This window comes from Thalassophryne amazonica, chromosome 15 (assembly GCF_902500255.1).
Source record: "Thalassophryne amazonica chromosome 15, fThaAma1.1, whole genome shotgun sequence".
In the NCBI taxonomy this organism is placed as follows: domain Eukaryota; kingdom Metazoa; phylum Chordata; class Actinopteri; order Batrachoidiformes; family Batrachoididae; genus Thalassophryne; species Thalassophryne amazonica.
This window is the reverse complement of record NC_047117.1, coordinates 29537830-29561244: the sequence shown is the minus strand read 5'-3', so window position 1 is coordinate 29561244 and position 23415 is coordinate 29537830. Positions and strand designations below refer to the sequence as shown.

Here is a 23415-nt window from a genome sequence, read left to right as displayed (position 1 = left end):
TTTCCCTCAAATACTGTGCACAAACCAGTCTAAATCTGTGATAGTGAGCACTTCTCCTTTGCTGAGATAATCCATCCCACCTCACAGGTGTGCCATATCAAGATGCTGATTAGACACCATGATTAGTGCACAGGTGTGCCTTAGACTGCCCACAATAAAAGGCCACTCTGAAAGGTGCAGTTTTATCACACAGCACAATGCCACAGATGTCGCAAGATTTGAGGGAGCGTGCAATTGGCATGCTGACAGCAGGAATGTCAACCAGAGCTGTTGCTCGTGTATTGAATGTTCATGTCTCTACCATAAGCCGTCTCCAAAGGTGTTTCAGAGAATTTGGCAGTACATCCAACCAGCCTCACAACCGCAGACCATGTGTAACCACACCAGCCCAGGACCTCCACATCCAGCATGTTCACCTCCAAGATCGTCTGAGACCAGCCACTCGGACAGCTGCTGAAACAATCGGTTTGCATAACCAAAGAATTTCTGCACAAACTGTCAGAAACCGTCTCAGGGAAGCTCATCTGCATGCTCGTCGTCCTCATTGGGGTCTCGACCTGACTCCAGTTCGTCGTCGTAACCGACTTGAGTGGGCAAATGCTCACATTCGCTGGTGTTTGGCACGTTGGAGAGGTGTTCTCTTCACGGATGATGCGAAGGAGATGTGTTGCACTGCATGAGGCAAATGGTGGTCACACCAGATACTGACTGGTATCCCCCCAATAAAACAAAACTGCACCTTTCAGAGTGGCCTTTTATTGTGGACAGTCTAAGGCACACCTGTGCACTAATCATGGTGTCTAATCAGCATCTTGATATGGCACACCTGTGAGGTGGGATGGATTATCTCAGCAAAGGAGAAGTGCTCACTATCACAGATTTAGACTGGTTTGTGAACAATATTTGAGGGAAATGGTGATATTGTGTATGTGGAAAAAGTTTTAGATCTTTGAGTTCATCTCATACAAAATGGGAGCAAACCCAAAAGTGTTGCGTTTATATTTTTGTTGAGTATATATTGATCGCTATCATACTAAAATAAACTCTGGAGATATATACCTTTCTGAAAAATATATAGTTAGAATTTGCCCCCTGAGTGGTGGTTGTGACCCCACTGGCCCGTACACTACTCTGACATCTTTCTTGGTCTACCCATATGTTTAATAATAATAGATTTTATTTATAAATGCACTTTACATCAAATAAATGATCTCAAAGTGCTACAGTACATAAAAACATAGCAGAAAAACAAACTGGGAGTGGCTGAGCAGAAGGCACGGTCACCCACAGTTCTAAGCCTTGTCCTCGGAGGCTGGAGGAGGTTGGCCTGTCCAGAGCGGAGATGGCGTGGGAAGGAATGGGGGCTTAGCAGTTCTTTATGGTAAAGGGGGGCAGTGACATAAAGGCACTGGTAGAACAGCAGGGAGAGTGTAAATTCAAACCTGTACTGGACAGGAAGCCAGTGGAGGGATTTGAGGAGGGGTGTGGTGTGATCACACTTTTACACCCTCATCAGGATCCTGGCAGCACTGTTCTGGATGTATTGCAGCTGTTGAATGCTCTTACTGGGAATCCCGATGAGAAGTGCATTGCAGTAGTCCAGCCTGGAGGAGACAAGGTGTGGACAAGCTTTTCGGCATCTGAGAGGGTAACTGTAGGGTGGAGTTTTGCAATGTTATTGAGGTGCAAGAAAGAGGTCTTACACACATGCTTTAAGTGAGCCTTAAAGGTCAGGCTGGGGTAGATACTGACACAGAGGTTAGTGACTGAAGATGAGAGGTGGATGTCATGGCAGACGAAGGTAATGCTGGCAATGGTGGATGACTGGGTCCGGTGTGGGGTGCCATCAAGAATGGCTTCCGTTTTTGTGCTGTTTAGTTGCAGGAAGTTAGTCGTCATCCATGCCGTTATCTCCCCCAGGCAGATCGAGAGTGTGGATGAAGACAGGGCTGCAGAGGGAGTTGGGTTGTGTTTAATGTAGAGTGGGATGTCATCAGCGTAGCTGAGGAATGATATTCCATGCCGGTTGATGACACTGCCAAGGGAGAGTATGTATAGAGTGAAGAGGGTGGGGCCGAGGACCGATCCTTGAGGGGACACCATAAGTGACAGAGTGTGTGTAAGACTTAGCTCCTCCCCTGAGGTAAGATGTGAAGCAGGCCAGGGTAGGGTCACAGAATCTGATGGAGGAGTGGAGGCGGTGTAGAAGAATGCGATGGACGATAGGCCCTGCAGACAGAGCTAGTAGCAACTAGCCAAGTGATGCTAACACTAGTCGGTAGCTAGCTAGCCGTGAGTTCGCTAGCTAGTAGCCAGCTAGCTGTAGTCTAGTGGCATTGGCAGCAGATGGTCCTGGGCAGGGGTGCCAGAGATGAGTAGCAGACAAGCAGGGGAGAGAATCCAAATCATAACAGGACATCACAAACGTAATTACACTGATGTTAGCAGCCTGCTACTCAGGCTTGCAAGAGCCAAAAAGTGAGCTAGTCAAAGCTACGGTAGCTGGCCAGGCTGTCTGTGTCACTGTGCAAGACAGGCTGGTGGCAAAACTCGCAGCAGCCGCTGGGGAAACAGCTATCAGTCAGTAGTGGTTCAATGGATGGCTGACAGCTGGCTGCAAACTGCAAACAAAGAACGCGTTTGCCATGTTGGATTTCCTCCATGAATAAGTTTTATAGTTCTTTCCATTATTTCAACTATCAAATCTTATTGTGACCATTTCCCCATAGCATTAACTACATCCAACAACCCGTTAACTGCAGACTGATTTGCAGTTTGCATCATCAGTATTTGTTAGAGAAATGCAAATTACAATGTGATTCTATATTTTTTCCTCAACTTTGATATTTTTTCCAATATTTGATACGGACATTATATTTGTTAAACTAATTCAATTGAATTCATCTGTTTTATGATTCATGAACCAAATTACTGGTTGAGCCATAGGATTAATAAATGGAATAGTTTTGATCATGTTGAATGCTTGGTTTCCAAATAATGGTCAAATAAGGTTGACATCCATTGGATTTTTTGACATATGTTACCCCGTAATGTGATAACTAAGCATAACGGATGGTACAAACTATTCCTTTTTAAAAACTACATTATCTCAACTAAAAATTTGCACCATGTTTTACCAAAACTCCATACCCCATACTCCTTACCACATAACTCTAAGACATTCTGTCATAGAGTGTCCAACTATACCTTTTTGGAATATTTATGGTAAGAAAAATAGTGTGATATATAATGTAAATAATGTGGTATTTTCAATATGATTGGAGCATTTCTAAATTTTAACCCCAGCGTAATTCTGGTAATAGCTGACACTCTGGAAAGGGTATCATACATTTTTGTGGAGGCCATAGTACACTGAGGCTAGATTGTAAGTGTTGTTTAGTTCCCTAAAGTGTTAATGAAAACCTGGTTGGCACATGGATTAAGTATTCTCAGCAGAAAACCTGGCCAAGTTTACAAAGTTTCCATGATAATCCAACCCTTAAATAGAATTCTGGACTAACAGATCGCATGCTGTCTGTCCTGACTGACAGCTCTTTTGGCCACTAGCGTATACAAAATGCAAATAACATGCTTATAGAGAGATTGAACACAAAACTTTCAATTACCAAGAACTAAGATTCAATGGTTAGCGTTCTTGATGAGGAAGAAAGTCGACAGTTCAAAGCCCACCATTGTCCAATATCCTTGTGCATCTATACTTGTGTCAAGAAGGGCATCCAGTATCAAACTCGTTCCAAACCAACATGCAACATCAGCATCCTCTCCACATTTGCTGTGGAAGCCCGACACAAAAATGGGATGCAGAAATTAGCACTATTGCCTCACAACAAAAGGTTCACGGTTTAGATTCCACCTGTGCACTGACCTAGGGACACAGGTGACATTTGAACTAAAGTAGTTTGCCTTAGAATAGTCTATAGTGACGGGACATATTATATACAAGGTCTATTAGAAAAGTATCTGACCTTATTATTTTTTTCAAAAACCATATGGATTTGAATCACGTGTGATTACATCAGACATGCTTGAACCCTCGTGGGCATGCGAGAGTTTTTTCACGCCTGTCGGTTACGTCATTCGCCTGTGGGCAGTCTTTTAGTGAGGAGTCGCCCACCCCCTCGTCGTTTTTTCATTGTTTAGGAATGGCTCAGAGACTGCTGCTTTGTTTGATCAAAATTTTTTCAAAACTGTAAGGCACAACTGAGTGGACACCATTCGATAAATTCAGCTGGTTTTCGGTAAAAATTTTAACGGCTGATGAGAGATTTTGGTCTGGTAGTGTCGCCGTAAGGATGGCCCACGGTGCCTGACGGCGATCTGCGCTTCGAGGCGGCAGCGTCTCGCCGTTTCAAGTTGAAAACTTCCACATTTCAGGCTCTGTTGACCCAGTAAGTCGTCAGAGAACAGAGAACTTTCAGAAGAAGTCGGCATGAGGAGTTTATTCGGACATTCCATTGTTAACGGACATTTTGTAATGAAAGAACGTGCGGGCAGAGTCGCATGTCGGGCCGGACCCGACCGCGGGGGGTTGCGACAGGAAAACACCTCCGTTGGAAACCTTAACGGGCAAGTTGGAACATGCCCAAGCTGTTAAACAATTTCTCAGTTACTCACTTGTTGAAAGCCATCAAAAGCCGCCTGAATTTTACAAATGGTTTTCAACACGGAGGTGTTTTTCCTGTCGTGGCGCACACAGATTCGCCGAGTCGTCATGGAAACGACTCAGCAAATTTGCGCGCACGTCTTTCATTACAAAATGTCCTTAAACAGTGGAATGTCCGCATAAAGTCCTCATGCCTGCCTCTTCTGAATCTTCTCTGTTCTCTCACGACGTCCTGGGTGAATTAAGCCTTAAATTAGGATGTTTTCAGGTTGAAACAGGCCGACGACGGCGCCTGGAAGCGCTGCACGACATCCCGCTGCGTGGGAAGTCCTTACACCGACAGAAACACCCCATAATCTCTCATCAGCCATTAAACTTTTCACCGAAAACCATCTTAATTTCTCGAATAGTGTCCACTCGGATATTCCTCACAGGTCCAGAAAAAATGTTGATAAAGCAACGCGCGCCATCTCGAGCAGCGTGTGAAACAAAGGAATTCAGCCAAGAGGGCGGGACCACATCTCACTCAAGGCCTGCCCACAGGGAAATGATGTCACCGACACGCGTGAAAAAACTCAGGCATGCGCACGAGGGTTCAAGCATGATTGGTGTAATCGCACGTCATTCAAATCCATATAGTTAAAAAAATAATAAAAGGGTCGGTTTATTATCTAATAGACCTCGTATAAAATAAATCAGTGTGATCAGCATCAGTTCATGTAATTAAAAAACTCATCAAAAAAGAGAAAGAAAATCTGTTATGTTTTTGCTTGTTATTCTGCCTAACAGAAACCTGGTTACAGCAGGATGAATATGTTAGTTTAAATGAGTCAACACTCCCGAGTCACACTAACTGTCAGAATGCTCGTAGCACGGGCCGGGGCGGAGGATTAGCAGCAATCTTCCATTCCAGCTTATTAATTAATCAAAAACCTAGACAGAGCTTTAATTCATTTGAAAGCTTGTCTCTTAGTCTTGTCCATCCAAATTGGAAGTCCCAAAAACCAGTTTTATTTGTTATTATCTATCGTCCACCTGGTCGTTACTGTGAGTTTCTCTGTGAATTTTCAGACCTTTTGTCTGACTTAGTGCTTAGCTCAGATAAGATAATTATAGTGGGCGATTTTAACATCCACACAGATGCTGAGAATGACAGCCTCAACACTGCATTTAATCTATTATTAGACTCTATCGGCTTTGCTCAAAAAGTAAATGAGTCCACCCACCACTTTAATCATATTTTAGATCTTGTTCTGACTTATGGTATGGAAATAGAAGACTTAACAGTATTCCCTGAAAACTCCCTTCTGTCTGATCATTTTTTAATAACATTTACATTTACCCTGATGGACTACCCTGCAGTGGGGAATAAGTTTCATTACACTAGAAGTCTTTCAGAAAGCGCTGTAACTAGGTTTAAGGATATGATTCCTTCTTTATGTTCTCTAATGTCATATACCAACACAGAGCAGAGTAGCTACCTAAACTCTGTAAGGGAGTTAGAGTATCTCGTCAATAGTTTTACATCCTCATTGAAGACAACTTTGGATGCTGTAGCTCCTCTGAAAAAGAGAGCTTTAAATCAGAAGTGTCTGACTCCGTGGTATAACTCACAAACTCGTAGCTTAAAGCAGATAACCCGTAAGTTGGAGAGGAAATGGCGTCTCACTAATTTAGAAGATCTTCACTTAGCCTGGAAAAAGAGTTTGTTGCTCTATAAAAAAGCCCTCCGTAAAGCTAGGACATCTTTCTACTCATCACTAATTGAAGAAAATAAGAACAACCCCAGGTTTCTTTTCAGCACTGTAGCCAGGCTGACAAAGAGTCAGAGCTCTATTGAGCTGAGTATTCCATTAACTTTAACTAGTAATGACTTCATGACTTTCTTTGCTAACAAAATTTTGACTATTAGAGAAAAAATTACTCATAACCATCCCAAAGATGTATCGTTATCTTTGGCTGCTTTCAGTGATGCCGGTATTTGGTTAGACTCTTTCTCTCCGATTGTTCTGTCTGAGTTATTTTCATTAGTTACTTCATCCAAACCATCAACATGTTTATTAGACCCCATTCCTGCCAGGCTGCTCAAGGAAGTCCTACCATTATTTAATGCTTCAATCTTAAATATGATCAATCTATCTTTGTTAGTTGGTTATGTACCACAGGCCTTTAAGGTGGCAGTAATTAAACCATTACTTAAAAAGCCATCACTTGACCCAGCTATCTTAGCTAATTATAGGCCAATCTCCAACCTTCCTTTTCTCTCAAAGATTCTTGAGAGGGTAGTTGTAAAACAGCTAACTGATCACCTGCAGAGGAATGGTCTATTTGAAGAGTTTCAGTCAGGTTTTAGAATTCATCATAGTACAGAAACAGCATTAGTGAAGGTTACAAATGATCTTCTTATGGCTTCGGACAGTGGACTTATCTCTGTGCTTGTTCTGTTGGACCTCAGTGCTGCTTTTGATACTGTTGACCATAAAATTTTATTACAGAGATTAGAGCATGTCATAGGTATTAAAGGCACTGCGCTGCGGTGGTTTGAATCATATTTGTCTAATAGATTACAGTTTGTTCATGTAAATGGGGAATCTTCTTCACAGACTAAAGTTAATTATGGAGTTCCACAAGGTTCTGTGCTAGGACCAATTTTATTCACTTTATACATGCTTCCCTTAGGCAGTATTATTAGACGGTATTGCTTAAATTTTCATTGTTACACAGATGATACCCAGCTTTATCTATCCATGAAGCCAGAGGATACACACCAATTAGCTAAACTGCAGGATTGTCTTACAGACATAAAGACATGGATGACCTCTAATTTCCTGCTTTTAAACTCAGATAAAACTGAAGTTATTGTACTTGGCCCCACAAATCTTAGAAGCATGGTGTCTAACCAGATCGTTACTCTGGATGGCATTTCCCTGATCTCTAGTAATACTGTGAGAAATGTTGGAGTCATTTTTGATCAGGATATGTCATTCAAAGCACATATTAAACAAATATGTAGGACTGCCTTTTTGCATTTACGCAATATCTCTAAAATCAGAAAGGTCTTGTCTCAGAGTGATGCTGAAAAACTAATTCATGCATTTATTTCCTCTAGGCTGGACTATTGTAATTCATTATTATCAGGTTGTCCTAAAAGTTCCCTAAAAAGCCTTCAGTTGGTTCAGAATGCTGCAGCTAGAGTACTGACGGGGACTAGAAGGAGAGAGCATATCTCACCCGTGTTGGCCTCTCTTCATTGGCTTCCTGTTAATTCTAGAATAGAATTTTAAATTCTTCTTCTTACTTATAAGGTTTTGAATAATCAGGTCCCATCTTATCTTAGGGACCTCGTAGTACCATATTACCCCATTAGAGCGCTTCGCTCTCAGACTGCGGGCTTACTTGTAGTTCCTAGGGTTTGTAAGAGTAGAATGGGAGGCAGAGCCTTCAGCTTTCAGGCTCCTCTCCTGTGGAACCAGCTCCCAATTCAGATCAGGGAGACAGATACCCTCTCTACTTTTAAGATTAGGCTTAAAACTTTCCTTTTCGCTAAGGCTTATAGTTAGGGCTGGATCGGGTGACCCTGGACCATCCCTTGGTTATGTTGCTTTAGACGTAGACTGTGGGGGGGTTCCCATGATGCACTGTTTCTTTCTCTTTTTGCTCTGTATGCATCACTCTGCATTTAATCATTAGTGATTGATCTCTGCCCCCCTTCTCGGCATGTCTTTTTCCTGGTTCTTTCCCTCAGCCCCAACCAGTCTCAGCAGAAGACTGCCCCTCCCTGAGCCTGGTTCTGCTGGAGGTTTCTTCCTGTTAAAAGGGAGTTTTTCCTTCCCACTGTGGCCAAGTGCTTGCTCATAGGGGGTCGTTTTGACCGTTGGGGTTTTTCATAATTATTGTATGGCCTTGCCTTACAATATGGAGCGCCTTGGGGCAACTGTTTGTTGTGATTTGGCGCTATATAAGAAAAAAAGTTGATTGATTGATTGATTGCTAAAATTTGTCACCTCTACAATATGAAATATCTTCAATGTCACTGATGTGGTCATGTAAAATGTAAAGACACCCCCCCCCCCCCCCCCCAACATACACACACACTACACACATACACACACACACTAAATTGCTTTCAGAAGTATGTTGTGACCAACATGCACTACATGATGGCATCCTCACCTGGCATCCATTGCCCTTTGAGGCCTGCAGGCTGCAGCGTCCCAGACTCCCATTTGGTGTGGTTCCACAGCTGCTGATGATCTGCAGCTGCTTCTCAGCACGGTCGGCTCGGTCCAGAAGCTCCTCAATAAACTGCTGAAGACGCACTTTAGCATTGGCCTCACGTGCCGCCGTCTCCTGAAGGAATTGGTCAATCTGGGCAACCTCTCTGGAGAAAAAGTAAGGTGGTGTAGCATCATCTGTCTGATGTGGAAGAGCTGTTTTGTCAACATTAAACTTTAGATTGCTCATTACTGTCAGTGGTGTTGCTTTGTGAGCTTTTGTCTTCACCTTTTGGGGGAGATGTTACACTGGTTGACTGTATACACACACACACACACACACACACACACACACACACACACACACACACACACACACACACACACACACACACACACACACACACACACACACAAAGAACCAGTCAGAAGTGTGCACACACTCTCCCATTTAACTGAAAACCAATATATAGAAAAAGTGGAATTATTCCTAACATTTTGTTACCATATCCTTATGACAAAGAAATGTAATTGAGGCTTGATGTTTTACAGTTTAAACATGAGCTAAATTATAAATAACTATGACTATAACCAAAGAACAACCAACCAACGTGTGTCATGCTGTCTTCACTAGGACTGGTATTCACCATGTCACATTGCTCAGCATTCACATAAAATAGGCTTCTTGACTATTTTGGCCCCGTCTCGCTGGTGTCGGAGTGGCTGTTTGTCTCTTGTTGCTGCAAAACAACCACTCAGACTGAAAATAAATGGCAGCTTATCCCGTTGCCTCTGTCTCTTGTAGTGTGACCAAGGGGTGATGGGGTCCCAGCCATCATTGACAGCAATGTAAACAATACCGTTGAGCACCCTGAGTAGGTAAACTATGTAATGTCCAAAGTGTTTTTCTGCATGGTTTATTCTGCAAGATAATAGTTTTCATATCGGCAAAAACAATACTGATACTGATATGATGGTGAAAGATTTATATTGGCTGATAATATCAGCCAAGAAATATATTGGTAGGGCTCGTCATATAGATAGATAGATAGATAGATAGATAGATGGATATATATATATATATATATATATATATATATATATATATATATATATATATATATATATATATATATATATATATATATATATATATATATATATATATATATATATATATATATATATATATATATATATATATATATATATATATATATGGGGTGTCCCCCCCCAAAAAATGCAACATTTTATCAGCAAAGAAAATGGTCAAAGCATATGTCGAGGAAATAAATTCATGGCTGGATAGAAAGCTGAAAGGTTGAAGTTTTTCATACCACTGTCAATATTGGCCCTGCATTTTGTCAGTTTAGCATAAAGTCGCTGCACCTGTTTGACACTTGGTGCCAAAACTCAATAATTTTTGTTCACTGTAGTATGGTTAATCTACTTTTGCTTGGCATCAAGATAAACTTCAGGGTCTCTGCAAGTAAAAAAGAAACATAAGTGATTAAGTCTGTAGCATTTAAGGGTCAAATCGAATGTTTTAAATGTATATTTTTTTGGGACACCCTATATATATATATATATATATATATATATATATATATATATATATATATATATATATATATATATATATATATATATATATATATATATATATATATAAGTATGTACAAAACTGTAAAATATAATATTATATTATATTAAGAAATAAAAGTACTTAATTCTTTCACCAAAACATCAAATCTAGGCTTGCATCTTAGATGTACATTCTGGCAAACCCCTTCATCATGAAGCTGTATAACTGGGGATACAAAATATCCTCATATAAAGTCAACAATAATGACAATAATCATAATATTAAAACAAACAGAGCTATAGTATCGGTATTGGCAGATATCCAAAGTCAGATATCGGGATCGGATCTAAGTGAAAAAAATGTTGCATCAAAATTCGCAAGATGTGAACAGGCTTGTCCTCAGATATCATTTATTGTTTTTGAGTTGCCATGTTAAAACCTAGAGATCCCCAATATTTTTATTTTTAATTTTTTTCCTTATTAGCGAGTACATGACTTTTCCCAAGTCTGGGAATAAATATTTCAGCTTTTCATTATGTTAAATGAAATGTACCAAAATCATAGTGAGGCAGCAACACACATAACACAACTTTTGTTTGTCCAAACTATAGTAGAGAAGCTTGAATGTTCGACTGGACTGGGTTGCTTGATGCGAGGACATTTCACTTCAAATTTCAGAAGCTTCCTCAGCTAAAATTCTTGCTCTGGTAGTCTGACTTCTGTCTCGACTCTTGTAGAGAAGAATAACAGAAGTCCCAAAAGCTGGAGTTTTAAACCTAAACAGACCCCTCCTACCGAAAGGCAGACTGCTATAGGCTAGTGATGAAACAATTGCTCTCATTAGCACCTATTGTGCTCTAGTAGCACCCTCCTAATGACAGGGCAGCTGTCCCTCCTAATGATGGGACTGACGCCTCTCCTGATGGCTCCCCTGAAGACTCTCCTGATGACGTGAATGACTCATTACCATGAACAAAAAACTGAAACTGCTTTGACCTGAGTACCCCATTGTAAACAGGGGACAAAGCGTGTCTCAGACCCCCTCCCCGGTTAAGACTGGGTTTCAACTGTTTCACATACAATGCCTCCTGAGAGAGGAGTGAAGGAAGCATTGACAGACTGGACAGGACGCCAAGTCTGTTGCAGTGCCACATATAGACAGACAAACACATTCAAGGCCGCACATCTTTGGATGTGGGAGGGAGCCAGAGCACCCAGAGGTAACCCACGCAAACATGGGGAGAACATGCAGACTCCACACAGAAATGTCGCAGGTGGGAAGCAATCACACAACCTTTTTGCTGTTACACAATGCTAAACACTAAGCCACAGTGCTGCCCTCAATAAATGCATGATAAAACTATTAGAATGTTCCTCAAAGAAAGATTGGAAGGGATTTGCATATTCGTGCCTCTACACTGCATAACATTATTAAACAAATTCAAGGAATCTGGAGGAATTTCAGTGTGCAAAGGGCAAGTGCACAAGCTCAAGATGACCACCTGTGATCTCCGATCTCTCAGACAGCACGGCATCAAAAACCAGCATTCATTAATCAATAGCTGATATACTTACTTTTTTAATTTAACCTTTATTTAACATGAACAAGGAAATTATTTTGGAAAACGTTTGTCAAGCACTACAATATGGTGTTACATTAACAAATGCCACTTAGAAATTTACTGTTCAAAAAAGAAGCCAAAGACAAAAAGGACCGTCAAGATTATTATCAGAAACAAGCCCCAAAGTCAGGGTCTGCCATGGTATGGGTTTGTGTCAGTGCTCGTGGCAAAGGTAATTTACAGTTCTGTGATGGCAGCACTAATGCAGAAGAGTAGTACCCTGAGATTTTAGATCAGCATATGCTGCCTTCAAGATAACATATTTTTCAGGGGCATTTAAGGACTTTTCAACAAAACAATGCTAAACCACATTCTGCACACATTAGACATAGCTGCAGAAGAAGAGGTCACAGATACTGGACTAGCCTGTCTACAGTCCTGACTTAATTCTCTGACTGTCGTCATGTTTGATGTCAGAAACTTTGAAGATGACCTGCAGTGCCATCAAATGAATTTATTGTTTTATATATTTTTCGCAATTGTGTGAACGTAAAGGACACATATAGTATGTGGGCACATAAATTAGTTACGCAGTTATGCACATAAATTAAGGAAAGATGAGGCTTTAGAATGAACTGGTATACAGTACATAAATCCTATGAAGTTATCATGTTGGAGCAACACACATAAAAAAACAAACAAACAAACAAAAAAAAAAACAACTAGAGCATTGTGATCCGAGAGCGCAAACCTCCGCCAACACAAATTTCCAATTCCACAAATTTTTACCTTGGAAAAATTTTCAAGGTCAAAGTCCTATTAGAAGCTTAACCTTTGTAACCTTAATGAGATGTGATCAAATGTCAGGAGTATGTATTTAAGTTTTTTTGTTGTGTTGTCAGTTTTTTTTTTTTTTTTTAACATTTTCGGTTTCTGAATTATTTTTTAGATAATTTTGAAAGAACATTGGTTTTCTTTGCTATGCACAATTTGTCACTGCATTTTGGCACTTGGTTTCTGTCTGATAACTGGAAGATAAACAGGCATAAAATTGGAACCTCCATCCAATTTTGGTAGTGTAGGTAAATCCATAACAGATAAATGAGAGTGTTTGAGACACTTTTGATTGAGATATATTGCAAAATGTACACCAAATGGGCTTTTCAATATTAAATTCAAACATCCACAAAATTCACAAAGAGTATTAGATCCAGATCAAACTTTGTCAGGGGATAGTGAGTGCCAGTCTGCACTTCACTTTCAAAAAGGAGAGTGATTGTGGCATGTTTAGTTAAGATATAATGTAAAATATACATTAAATGGGGTTTTTAATTTAAATGGCCACAAAATCTGCAATTTGGATCATAGCTGGATCAAAGTTTGTCAGTCGATAAAGGATGCCATCTTTCATAAGGCTCTCAAATATCAAAGATGTTCTATCTTATTTGACGGAGTTATGAATTTTTGAAAATTTGTTTGTTAAAGGATAGGGATTTTTCCAGTATTTTTCGTGACTTTGATCTTTGACCTGGGACCTTGAAAACTGAATCAGTTCTTGCTTATTAGGATATGAATGTCTCTGTAAAAAAATATCCCAATGATATATGAAAAATTGAGGGTTCCATGAACAAACAAACAGGGGTGAAAACAGGCAGGTAACAAAAAACACACACACACACAAAGTTTTTTTTTTTTTTTTGGCTGTTTCCCAGGCAACACAGCAACACAACACAATGCAACTCATTGTGGAAATCCTGCTGGGGAATGATGGAAAAGGTAAGATTGACAGAATGAGATGGATAGTGGACGGCAGAAAGACGGCTCGCACATAAAACCAAGGCCTCCAGCTCAAACAACATGTGCCAGGAGAAAGAGCAAGACCACAAAGAAAGAGCACAAACACAAGGTGATAAAACCAGGATGAGGAATGGGCACCACAAAGACTTGGGGTGTGTGGATACCGCAGAGGCTAAAACAACCGACAGTAAGCTGCAGTCATGTGGAAGCAGAAAGCAGACGAGGTTTGACAGACGAGAAAGAAACAGGATCTGGTTGCATCCTCATTTCAACGCACACCTATAGCATGCACACAGCGTGACTCAGTCCAACACCTCAAAAATAAAGCCTCAAGGTGACAAATGTGTTTACCTGGATGCTGCTGCGATTTTTTTTCAGTGAATGTCCAGCTAGCCTGGGGTTTGATTCTGCAATGGATGCAAAGTGAATGTCACCAATCTCATGTTTAGTGCAAAAAAAGGAGGACCCACGTGTTGGTGACTTGGAGTTCACAGTGTGTCAATGGGATGAGATCATTTTCTCTTTTTGAGGCAAATCATCTACCAGGCACAAAATGATGCACACTGCAGAGGAAGTGTTATTGCTTGTCAAAGCAATAATCATGCTGTTTAATCTGTATGTTGATGGCTGGCTGCCAGGCGGATGCACTGTAATGCTCACTCCCACAGATTTGAACAAATCTGTGAACAAAATTCAAGGGAAATATACATTTAAAGTGCAGGGGAAAAGACAGATATTTCAACTACAACAACTCTTAAATTATTAAAAACTTGAAAACAACTTCTTAAATTCAGGGTTTGAAGCTGTATGAATCGTTCCTCATTTTAATAAAAGCTGATTTTTAAAATCTCTTGAAATATACTATACGTTTGTGAGTGAATTTCATTTCAGAATTCAAGAATTATTTTTATTGTTTTTTTTTTTTCTGTCACAAATTGAGGTCACTTGTGTGCCATTCTGTTTTGACACCTGGATCCAACAAATCGGATCCAGCTGGCGACACCGCCATCATGCTCTCATGTCACATGCACGCGCATTTGTATGAGTTACAGGCACGATAACACAAAAGGAAGAAGGCAGGGTGAAGCTGTGCGGCACATGCAGAGACGCTAGATGGCGAGGATGAAAGTCTGAGTGAAAAATATGATGATGAAAGAGACGGGCTGAAATGTAGGCTGGCGCTTTCAAAGCCTCTTGAAGGAGGGGAAAAAAGGCAACGACTGGTTTCACTGAAAAAAACAAACATTAATCCAGACCTTCGTTGTGGTCAATCACAGGAAAGAGAGAAAAAAAAAAGAGAACGTGTTCTGGCTCAGGCAGTGTTCTCTTCATCTTCACAAAACACACTGAGGTATAACAGCAAAGCAACGATGAAATGTATTTCTCAGTACATGGAGAGAAAAGCAATCATATGGTCTGAAACAAAATACATCATTATGTTTTCAATATGAGAGAAAAAATGCTTGATTGTGTGTGTGTGTGTGTGTGTGTGTGTGTGTGTGTGTGTGTGTGTGTGTGTGTGTGTGTGTGTGTGTGTGTGTTTTTTTTTTTTAACACAAAGCAAATGTGTCCTCCAAGACTAATATTTAACAGAAATTACAGTGAAATTTCACCATTGTTCCACAAAGTCTAACACTTTTGAATGCACTGAAGTTTCTACACTGAATTTCAGAAACACTTGGTTAAGGGCCACAAGGGCAGGGTGGTGGCCAAACAGTCAGTGGACCTGATTTCCAAAACAGAAGGTTTCCGGTTCAAGGCCACCTGCCATGTGTGTCTCCAATGCCATGTGGGGTGGATCAGGAGGAGCTTCTGGCTTGAGACTTCCAAATCAACATGCTGATTGGATATGATGTGAAAAGAGGCAGGATGTAGGGGCATTTATTATGCTGCATTTACACATAGGCAAGACACGTTACGAATGTCATATTTGTGTCATTCTTGGCACATTCCTGACATTCTTAACGTGACTTAACGCATCTGAATAGGTTTCTTAATGGTGCGTGTTGGTGCGTGATATTCGTGGGGCATGTTTTTGGCTGTCAAAAGAATCTTCTACGAATGTCACGCACCACCCTCATTTCGCCTCGTGTCGTGGAGATCGTAGCTCAGTGTGTTGATCCATCTTGATTAGTGGTGATCCTTAAGCGTGACAGCATTCTTCTCTGACGTGCGCACAATTAAACACTGCTGCACCGCATTCAGTTTCATTGCTGCAGTATGCTGAAGGAGGACAGTGACACCAAGTCGGCTAAAAGTTTTGTTCCAATGCTCCTCAGCGTGTGTTCCACCTGCTGCATGTGTCTGATGTTTGGGAAAACGAGCGAGACGAGAGCCGCGTGGAGCCACACATCTGGCTTTCAGGTACAGAGCCCAACTAAGCATGTAGTCACAAAGGTCTTCTGGCTTTTGAGGAGCAAACTGGAGCAATCTGAATTGTTCAACAACTGACGGTTGGATGAATATGGGGGTGTGTGGAGACAATTCGCCTCATTCACAACGTGACAGAACTTAACAATGCACTGTTACGTGTTGTTAATGCGTAACAGCGCATTGTTACATGTTGTTGCGCACACATAACATTATTCTTGACCATGCATAATGGTTCTTGATAATTCTCCAGCAACAAGTGCCATTAATCGTAACACGTGGTAACAGGTTGCAGCAGTTCTTGATCAGCGGCCAAGAATTTATATTTCGTGGCATTTGTGATGTGCCACCATTATGTGTAAATGCAGCATTACCAGAAATGGAATATAGCATTCAAATCTATGTGTTTTCAAAAATTTCAAATGAGCCCTTCATGTCTACATGGGAGCGTGACCCTCACAGAGGCCATAATGTTTGATACAGTAGCTGGACAGGGACATAGTTGCTCCATTTTTTGCATTTAGCAGCACGTCCAGAAGACTGAAGAAAAAACAGAAGAATCAGTGGTTGCTGCCTGATACACAGTCTACTGGTCTACTAGTGCAGACAAACAAGTTTAAGAACACTAATTTTTGTGAAATGGAGGATAATTTATTGTGTTCACAAGAGAAGTCAAGGGAGAATGAATCTGGTCGCCAAAGAAGTGAACGGAAACAAAATCATGACCGATGACAGCATAATGCAATCTGTAAACTCACCACTAGATGACACTAAAATCTAGATACTGTGTACTGCATATTTGTCCATCTACACTGCATAACATCATTAAAAACAATCAAGGAATCTGGAGGAATTTCAGTGTGCAAAGGGGAAGTGCACAAGATCTGTGATCTCTGATCTCTCAGACAGCACTGCATCAAGAACCATCATTCATTCATCAATAGCTGATATAATCACATGAGCAAGGGATTACTTTGGAAAACGTCTGTCAAGCGCTACAATATGGTATTACATTAATAAATGCTACTTAAAAATTTACTCTTCAAAAAAGAAGCCTTATATTAACCTTGTCCAGAAGCAGGATCAGCTTCTCTGGTCTCAGAGGCAACTGGGTTTGACCATTTATATTATTAAAGCTGTTGTGTGTTGAGCGGTTTGGCTGGACATTTTGGTGTTGTTTTCTTTTCTTTGCTCTCCAGGTGGTATGCAAACTGGTTTTTTGTCTGTGGAGAAGGTGCTGGCAGAAGAGTCCTTCACCCTCATCAGCATAATTAGCTGCACCTGTGGAGGATGTTTACGTGCAGGCCTACTGACTCGCAGCACCTGTGGATGATGCTCACGTGTAAACTTAAAGACTTTCAGCTGAAGCAGATAATGAGATGCCGTTCTGCATTTAAGCCATGAGTGGTTCAAGCAGAATTGCCGGGAACTCGACCTTGTGACGTTCATTTGTGAGACGCTGAGGACCGCGCCTGGGTTTGATACATCGTGCCTGTGAAGGAGGACGGGTGAGGGACACATGCTGTCAGCACACATCAGAGGTGATGATTGTCTGAATAAGTGTTAACAGTAATTTGGTATTTTGTTACGCAGTATATTTGAACATTGATGAGAATTGTGCAGCTCGCTTCTCACTGCCGTGGCATACGAAATGATGATCCTCCACCTGTTGTGAGAAGCTGCTCATTTACATAAAGCTTAAATTCAGACCTGAATGTGTTGCTGATAGTGTGTGCCTTTGAAGGATATTTGTTGTAGCTGTTGACTTACCTCACCTTTTCCATCCTTCACAGAGTCAGTGTGTCGTGTCCACCTGGGGGGTGTTTGGCAGTGAGTCTGGGTCCAGAAGCATCGGGCTTCGATCCATTTGGGCGCTGGAGAGCGCGCCGTCCTTCACCTCGCCAGACAAACCGCACATTTATGTTGTACACAGTTATTGCACAGAAGGGAAATAAATGTTTTGTTTTTGGAACCGCTTTCTGGTTATTTTAGCGCTGGGTTCAGTCAGACGCTGGTCGCGCTCCTCAACTCGCGTCTGCACATAACAGTAGTTCCCGGCCATTCCAAAATGGACCCAGCGGCAGAAGCGGTTCCTTTTGCTGAAAAAGTTCAAGAATACTTGGAGAAGATATGGGAGCAATTACGGCCTCTCGCAAATCAAATTAAACAAACAGATGCTCGCATTACGGAGCTTGCAGTGCAAGCCGTTCTGCTTCCTGCTGCTCCAGCTGCGGCACTATCGATACCGGTGCAGATAACTCCGTCACCCAAGGGGAGGCAGAGTGCGGCGGATTATTCCGTGGATTTCTGAATTTTTTCTGCTCAGTCCGGTTGGGATGCCGCAGCTTTAAGAGGAGTGCTTGTAGATGGTTTGAACGATCCATTAAAAGACGAGCTAGCTGTCCGTGACGAACCAAAAGATTTAGATGAACTAATATCTTTGGTTATTCGTCTAGATGATCGGATAAAGGAGCGTGGACGCGAGAGAGGACGGACATCAGAGCGGGTTTTTTCATCTCGGGGCTTTCCCCGACACAGATCTGGGCTGCCTCTTCTTCGCCCCACTGAGACTCCTCCGACGGGACCACTGGCTCCTCTTGCGGATGAGCCCATGCAGCTTGGACGAGCTGAAGCCGCCATATTGCCCCGGTCACATAAATGTCAAGAAAGAGAATGACGTATCTCCAGGTGTTCTTAGACAGGCATAATAATGGACACAAAAAAAAAAAAAAAAAAAAGGGGCAGATCTTTGGTTGTTTAGTTACTTGGGCTGTTTTTGTTTTTATGTAAGGGGTTATAAATTGTTTGGGGATTTAGAGGCGGTTCTGGTGGAGTGAACGACTGGCAGTTCGGAGCTCGGCTGGACTCAGGTAATCATTATTTGAATTTAGGTAATTTTTGTTTGAGGATTGGGTCATTTTGTTTTGTTGTTTTTATTTCACTGTTTCCCTAACCCCAACCTCACATGCTCTAAGACCGTTTGTCTTTTGGGTTGTGGGGTGGTGCAGGTTGGTTACACTGAGCGTTTCTCAGAAAACCTCTGCACCTAGGGGGGGGGTTGTCAGGGGCGTTTTTTTGGGTTTGGTTAGGGCCCGGTTCCTCTCCAGCCCCGGTGGGCCTTTGACCGTTCGTCATTGGTGTTATGGGGGTGTGGTACAGCGGGAACATACCTCAGTCAGAGTGGTGGGCCGATCTGTTGCCGTTCGCCATTTCGGTAGTTCCACCCCTCCCGATAGGCTGGTGGTATGGTCGGGTTGGGGCACCGGACGTCTTTCCGGTTTTCCGCTGCGCTTCGGGGATGGGACCGGGTTAGTTTTTCCTGTTTCCTTCCCCAGCTTAGTAGTTTTGTGCCATTCGTCAAAATTGGGCTAGCGATAGGCTCTGGGAGTGATCTGGGGTCTTTCGGGGTGCTGGGGGGGTAGCAGGGTTTGACAGTTGTTTTATTTTGCCCCCGGGGTGTTTTAATGAAGTCCGCCGGGGGTTGGATTTTTGTGTTATTATGTTTCCTTCCAGGTTCCACCTCCAGGGTCGATGGGACGGTCCTCTGGGGGGGAATTGATTGTGGGGCCGATTAACCAAGTGTGGCTGGGTCTGGGGTTCCTGGGTTGTGGGGAGGGTACCTCCTGGGGTTGATGGTACGGTCCTCTGGGGGGCGCTGTTCCTCCGTGTAAACCTGGGGACCTCTGTAAGATTCCGGTTTTGGTTGTTCTCTCCTGGAACTGGCGGTAAAGGTCTTCTGGGGGGGGGGGGGGGGGGGGGGGGGGGGGGGGCTCTGCATATAGTTCTGGGGGGGTTGTTTGTTATTTTTCTTTGTGAATTTATTTGTATTGTGTTGTTGGGGCTGTATTGGGTTATTGCATTTGGGAGTTTTTCTTTTCTTCCCGGGGTTGGATGGGACGGTCCCCTGGGGAGGGTTTGGGTGGGTTTTGTGTTTTTCTTCTATGTTGGGTTGTATATGGGACTTTTTGGGGTTTTTTGTTGATGCCAGCCGGCCTTCCAGCCGCGGTGCCCTGTCCTGCTGTCTGCGGTGGACCTTGGGAGCGTTACGCCGTCTGCTTTCTGACGAGGACCCCGGAGGGAGGTGCTGTTCTCGGGCCTGGTCTGTTCGGTCGCCGGGAGGCTTCCTGTTGATGGGGGGGTACTGTTGTGTGTTGGGGGGTTTGACTGGACATTTTGGTGTTTTCTTTTCTTTGCTCTCCAGGTGGTATGCAAACTGGTTTTTTGTCTGTGGAGAAGGTGCTGGCAGAAGAGTCCTTCACCCTCATCAGCATAATTAGCTGCACCTGTGGAGGATGTTTACGTGCAGGCCTACTGACTCGCAGCACCTGTGGATGATGCTCACGTGTAAACTTAAAGACTTTCAGCTGAAGCAGATAATGAGATGGCGTTCTGCATTTAAGCCATGAGTGGTTCAAGCAGAATTGCCGGGAACTCGACCTTGTGACGTTCGTTTGTGAGACGCTGAGGACCGCGCCTGGGTTTGACACATCGTGCCTGTGAAGGAGGACGGGTGAGGGACACATGCTGTCAGCACACATCAGAGGTGATGATTGTCTGAATAAGTGTTAACAGTAATTTGGTATTTTGTTACGCAGTATATTTGAACATTGATGAGAATTGTGCAGCTCACTTCTCACTGCCGTGGTGTACGGAATGATGATCCTCCACCTGTTGTGAGAAGCTGCTCATTTACATAAAGCTTAAATTCAGACCTGAATGTGTTGCTGATAGTGTGTGCCTTTGAAGGATATTTGTTGTAGCTGTTGACTTACCTCACCTTTTCCATCCTTCACAGAGTCAGTGTGTCGTGTCCACCTGGGGGGTGTTTGACGGTGAGTCTGGGTCCAGAAGCGTCAGGCTTCGATCCATTTGGGCGCTGGAGAGCGCGCCGTCCTTCACCTCGCCAGACAAACCGCACATTTATGTGGAAATAAATGTTTGTTTTTGGAACGCTTTCTGGTTATTTTAGCGCTGGGTTCAGTCAGACGCTGGTCGCGCTCCTCAACTCGCGTCTGCACATAACAAAAGCCTAGATACTGTAGCTTTAAAACACCATCAGCAAAGAAGCTTCTGACTGCTCTCCTCATCTTTGACATTTGTGTCAAATAAGAAAAATCCCATTTTCAAAAAAAAAAAAAAAAACCCTATTGGAAAGGACATACATGATCTAAACGAACTCAAACTGTTTCTCTGAACCTTCAGATTGGGTTATTTTAGCATACCAATGTATTTCAGTATGACAAACTTTTACTGATGTTGTAATGAAACACAAAAATTAATAGTTACCAACATCTGAACTACAAAGTTTAGCCCAACTGAATTAGTACTATGGCAGTTTGTTGGGTGTCTGTGGATTAAAACACTTGTGCCATCATGTTTTTGTGACTTTTGTCAATGTGTATCATCGGCAATTGGTGGTCATTAATGACAACAACACCGGCCTCCCTCACTGTGTGTGGTTCTGCGCCTCTGTATGTGTGTCCACAGCAAACATGGTTTTGCAGCAATGCAACTAACTGAGGCCTTCTGTGTGCGTAAGGTGCCACCTCACTCAACAGAAAAACTACAGCACAGGTTTCTTAGATGATCCATTACGGCAATTAACCACATAAAAAGCACTCACTCACTCATCTTCAACCATTTACTCCAATTAAGGGTCAGGGGAGCCTGGAGGCCATACCAGCAGTCGTAGGGCGTGGCGCGGGGTACACCCTGGACAGGGCGCCAGTCTGTCACAGGGCCACATATAGACAAACAAACACATTCACACTGGCACACACACCTACGGACAAATTAAAGATTTCAATCCACCTAACCTGCATATCTTTGGATGTGGAAGGAAGCCGGACCACCCAGAGAAAACCCACACAAACATGAGGAGAACATGGAAACTCCACACAGAAAGACCACAGGTGGGAATCAAACCCATGACCTTCTTGCTGTGAAGCAACAGTGCTAACCAATAAGCCACTGTGCTGCCCACATAACAGGCCATATTATTAATATTATTACACATATTTGTAATAAAAGGATTACAAAGAAGCCATTCGGTCATGCTAATGTTAGCCATTACCATTGTGCTAGCAACTTCTACATAATGACATTTTCAACACACATTAATAATGAAATCCATCATGAATCACTGCTTTACGGTGCTCACCGTGGTCACGTCATCAGCCACCGTATGAAAATAATTTAACACTTACTGTAGAAATTAATAAAAAATAAAGCTGCTGCTTCTTTGTGTTTATTGGCATATCACAAACTAGCATTAAAACTTCATACATCCACCTACTGTATCAGAGTGTGTGGAATTATGGCATTAATTATTCAAAGTCAATATAATACAGAACATAAAGCAATATAATTTAAAATAAAACAAAAGAAACATATAATAAATATCTGAACATATTAGAAAACTGCACAAGTTGATAGTGTTAGATATATCTGTGTGTTTATATATTATTTTATTTTGTTTTGAATGAATGAATGAATGAATGAAATGAATGAATGAATAATGAAATGAATGAATGAAAACTGTTTATTTCGAACAATTACAAGATAGATCAGTAAAGACAACAACAAAAAAGTTCCTACTGTGTAACCAACATGTCCGAAAAGGGGCAGGGTGAAGCATCAGCTTATTTATCCCTACCCCTTCTTCCCCACAACCAGTAATACCCTTTGCCACATATACACATAGATTCCTACACACCTAAACCGATATCAATATATATATATATATATATATACATATATATACACATACATATATACATACACACATCAACATACATACACATATACATACACATATATACACATATACATATATACACAAACATAAATATACACCTACACATACCTACTTACATACAAAATACTATATATTTACAAGCCAAAGCAAAAAACAAAAACACCCTAACCCTCATTACCCTTCCTCCTCCCTATACCCAGAAAAAACATATTTTTGTACCGCTGTTTGAACTGGTTCATGCTTGGACATTGCTTGAGCCCCACTCCCAATCTGTTTCCCACATCCTCACCCCACAGACAGAAATACAGAAACCTTTTAATGTTGTTCGTGCCACTGATGCTTTAAATTAAATTTCCCCCTCAGACTGTAATCCCCTGATCGGTTAAAAAACATATTTTTAATATTTGCTGGAAGTAAATTGTTTATTGCTTATACACGATTTGTACTGTTTGAAAATGAACCAAGTCTGTGAATTTTAAGATTTTGGATTGTAAAAATAGTGGATT

General features: G+C 41.9%; 1 protein-coding gene across 1 annotated transcript in view; it reads right to left on the bottom strand.

Annotated features, from left to right (window-relative positions):
* Window positions 1-23415, bottom strand: part of fbxo41 (F-box protein 41) — a 177488-nt gene that overhangs the window by 65540 nt on the left and 88533 nt on the right. Inside the window, exon 4 of the mRNA XM_034187513.1 lies at window positions 8798-9005. Within this exon, the coding sequence (XP_034043404.1) occupies window positions 8798-9005 (208 nt within the window). The remainder of the gene's footprint in view (window positions 1-8797; window positions 9006-23415) is intronic.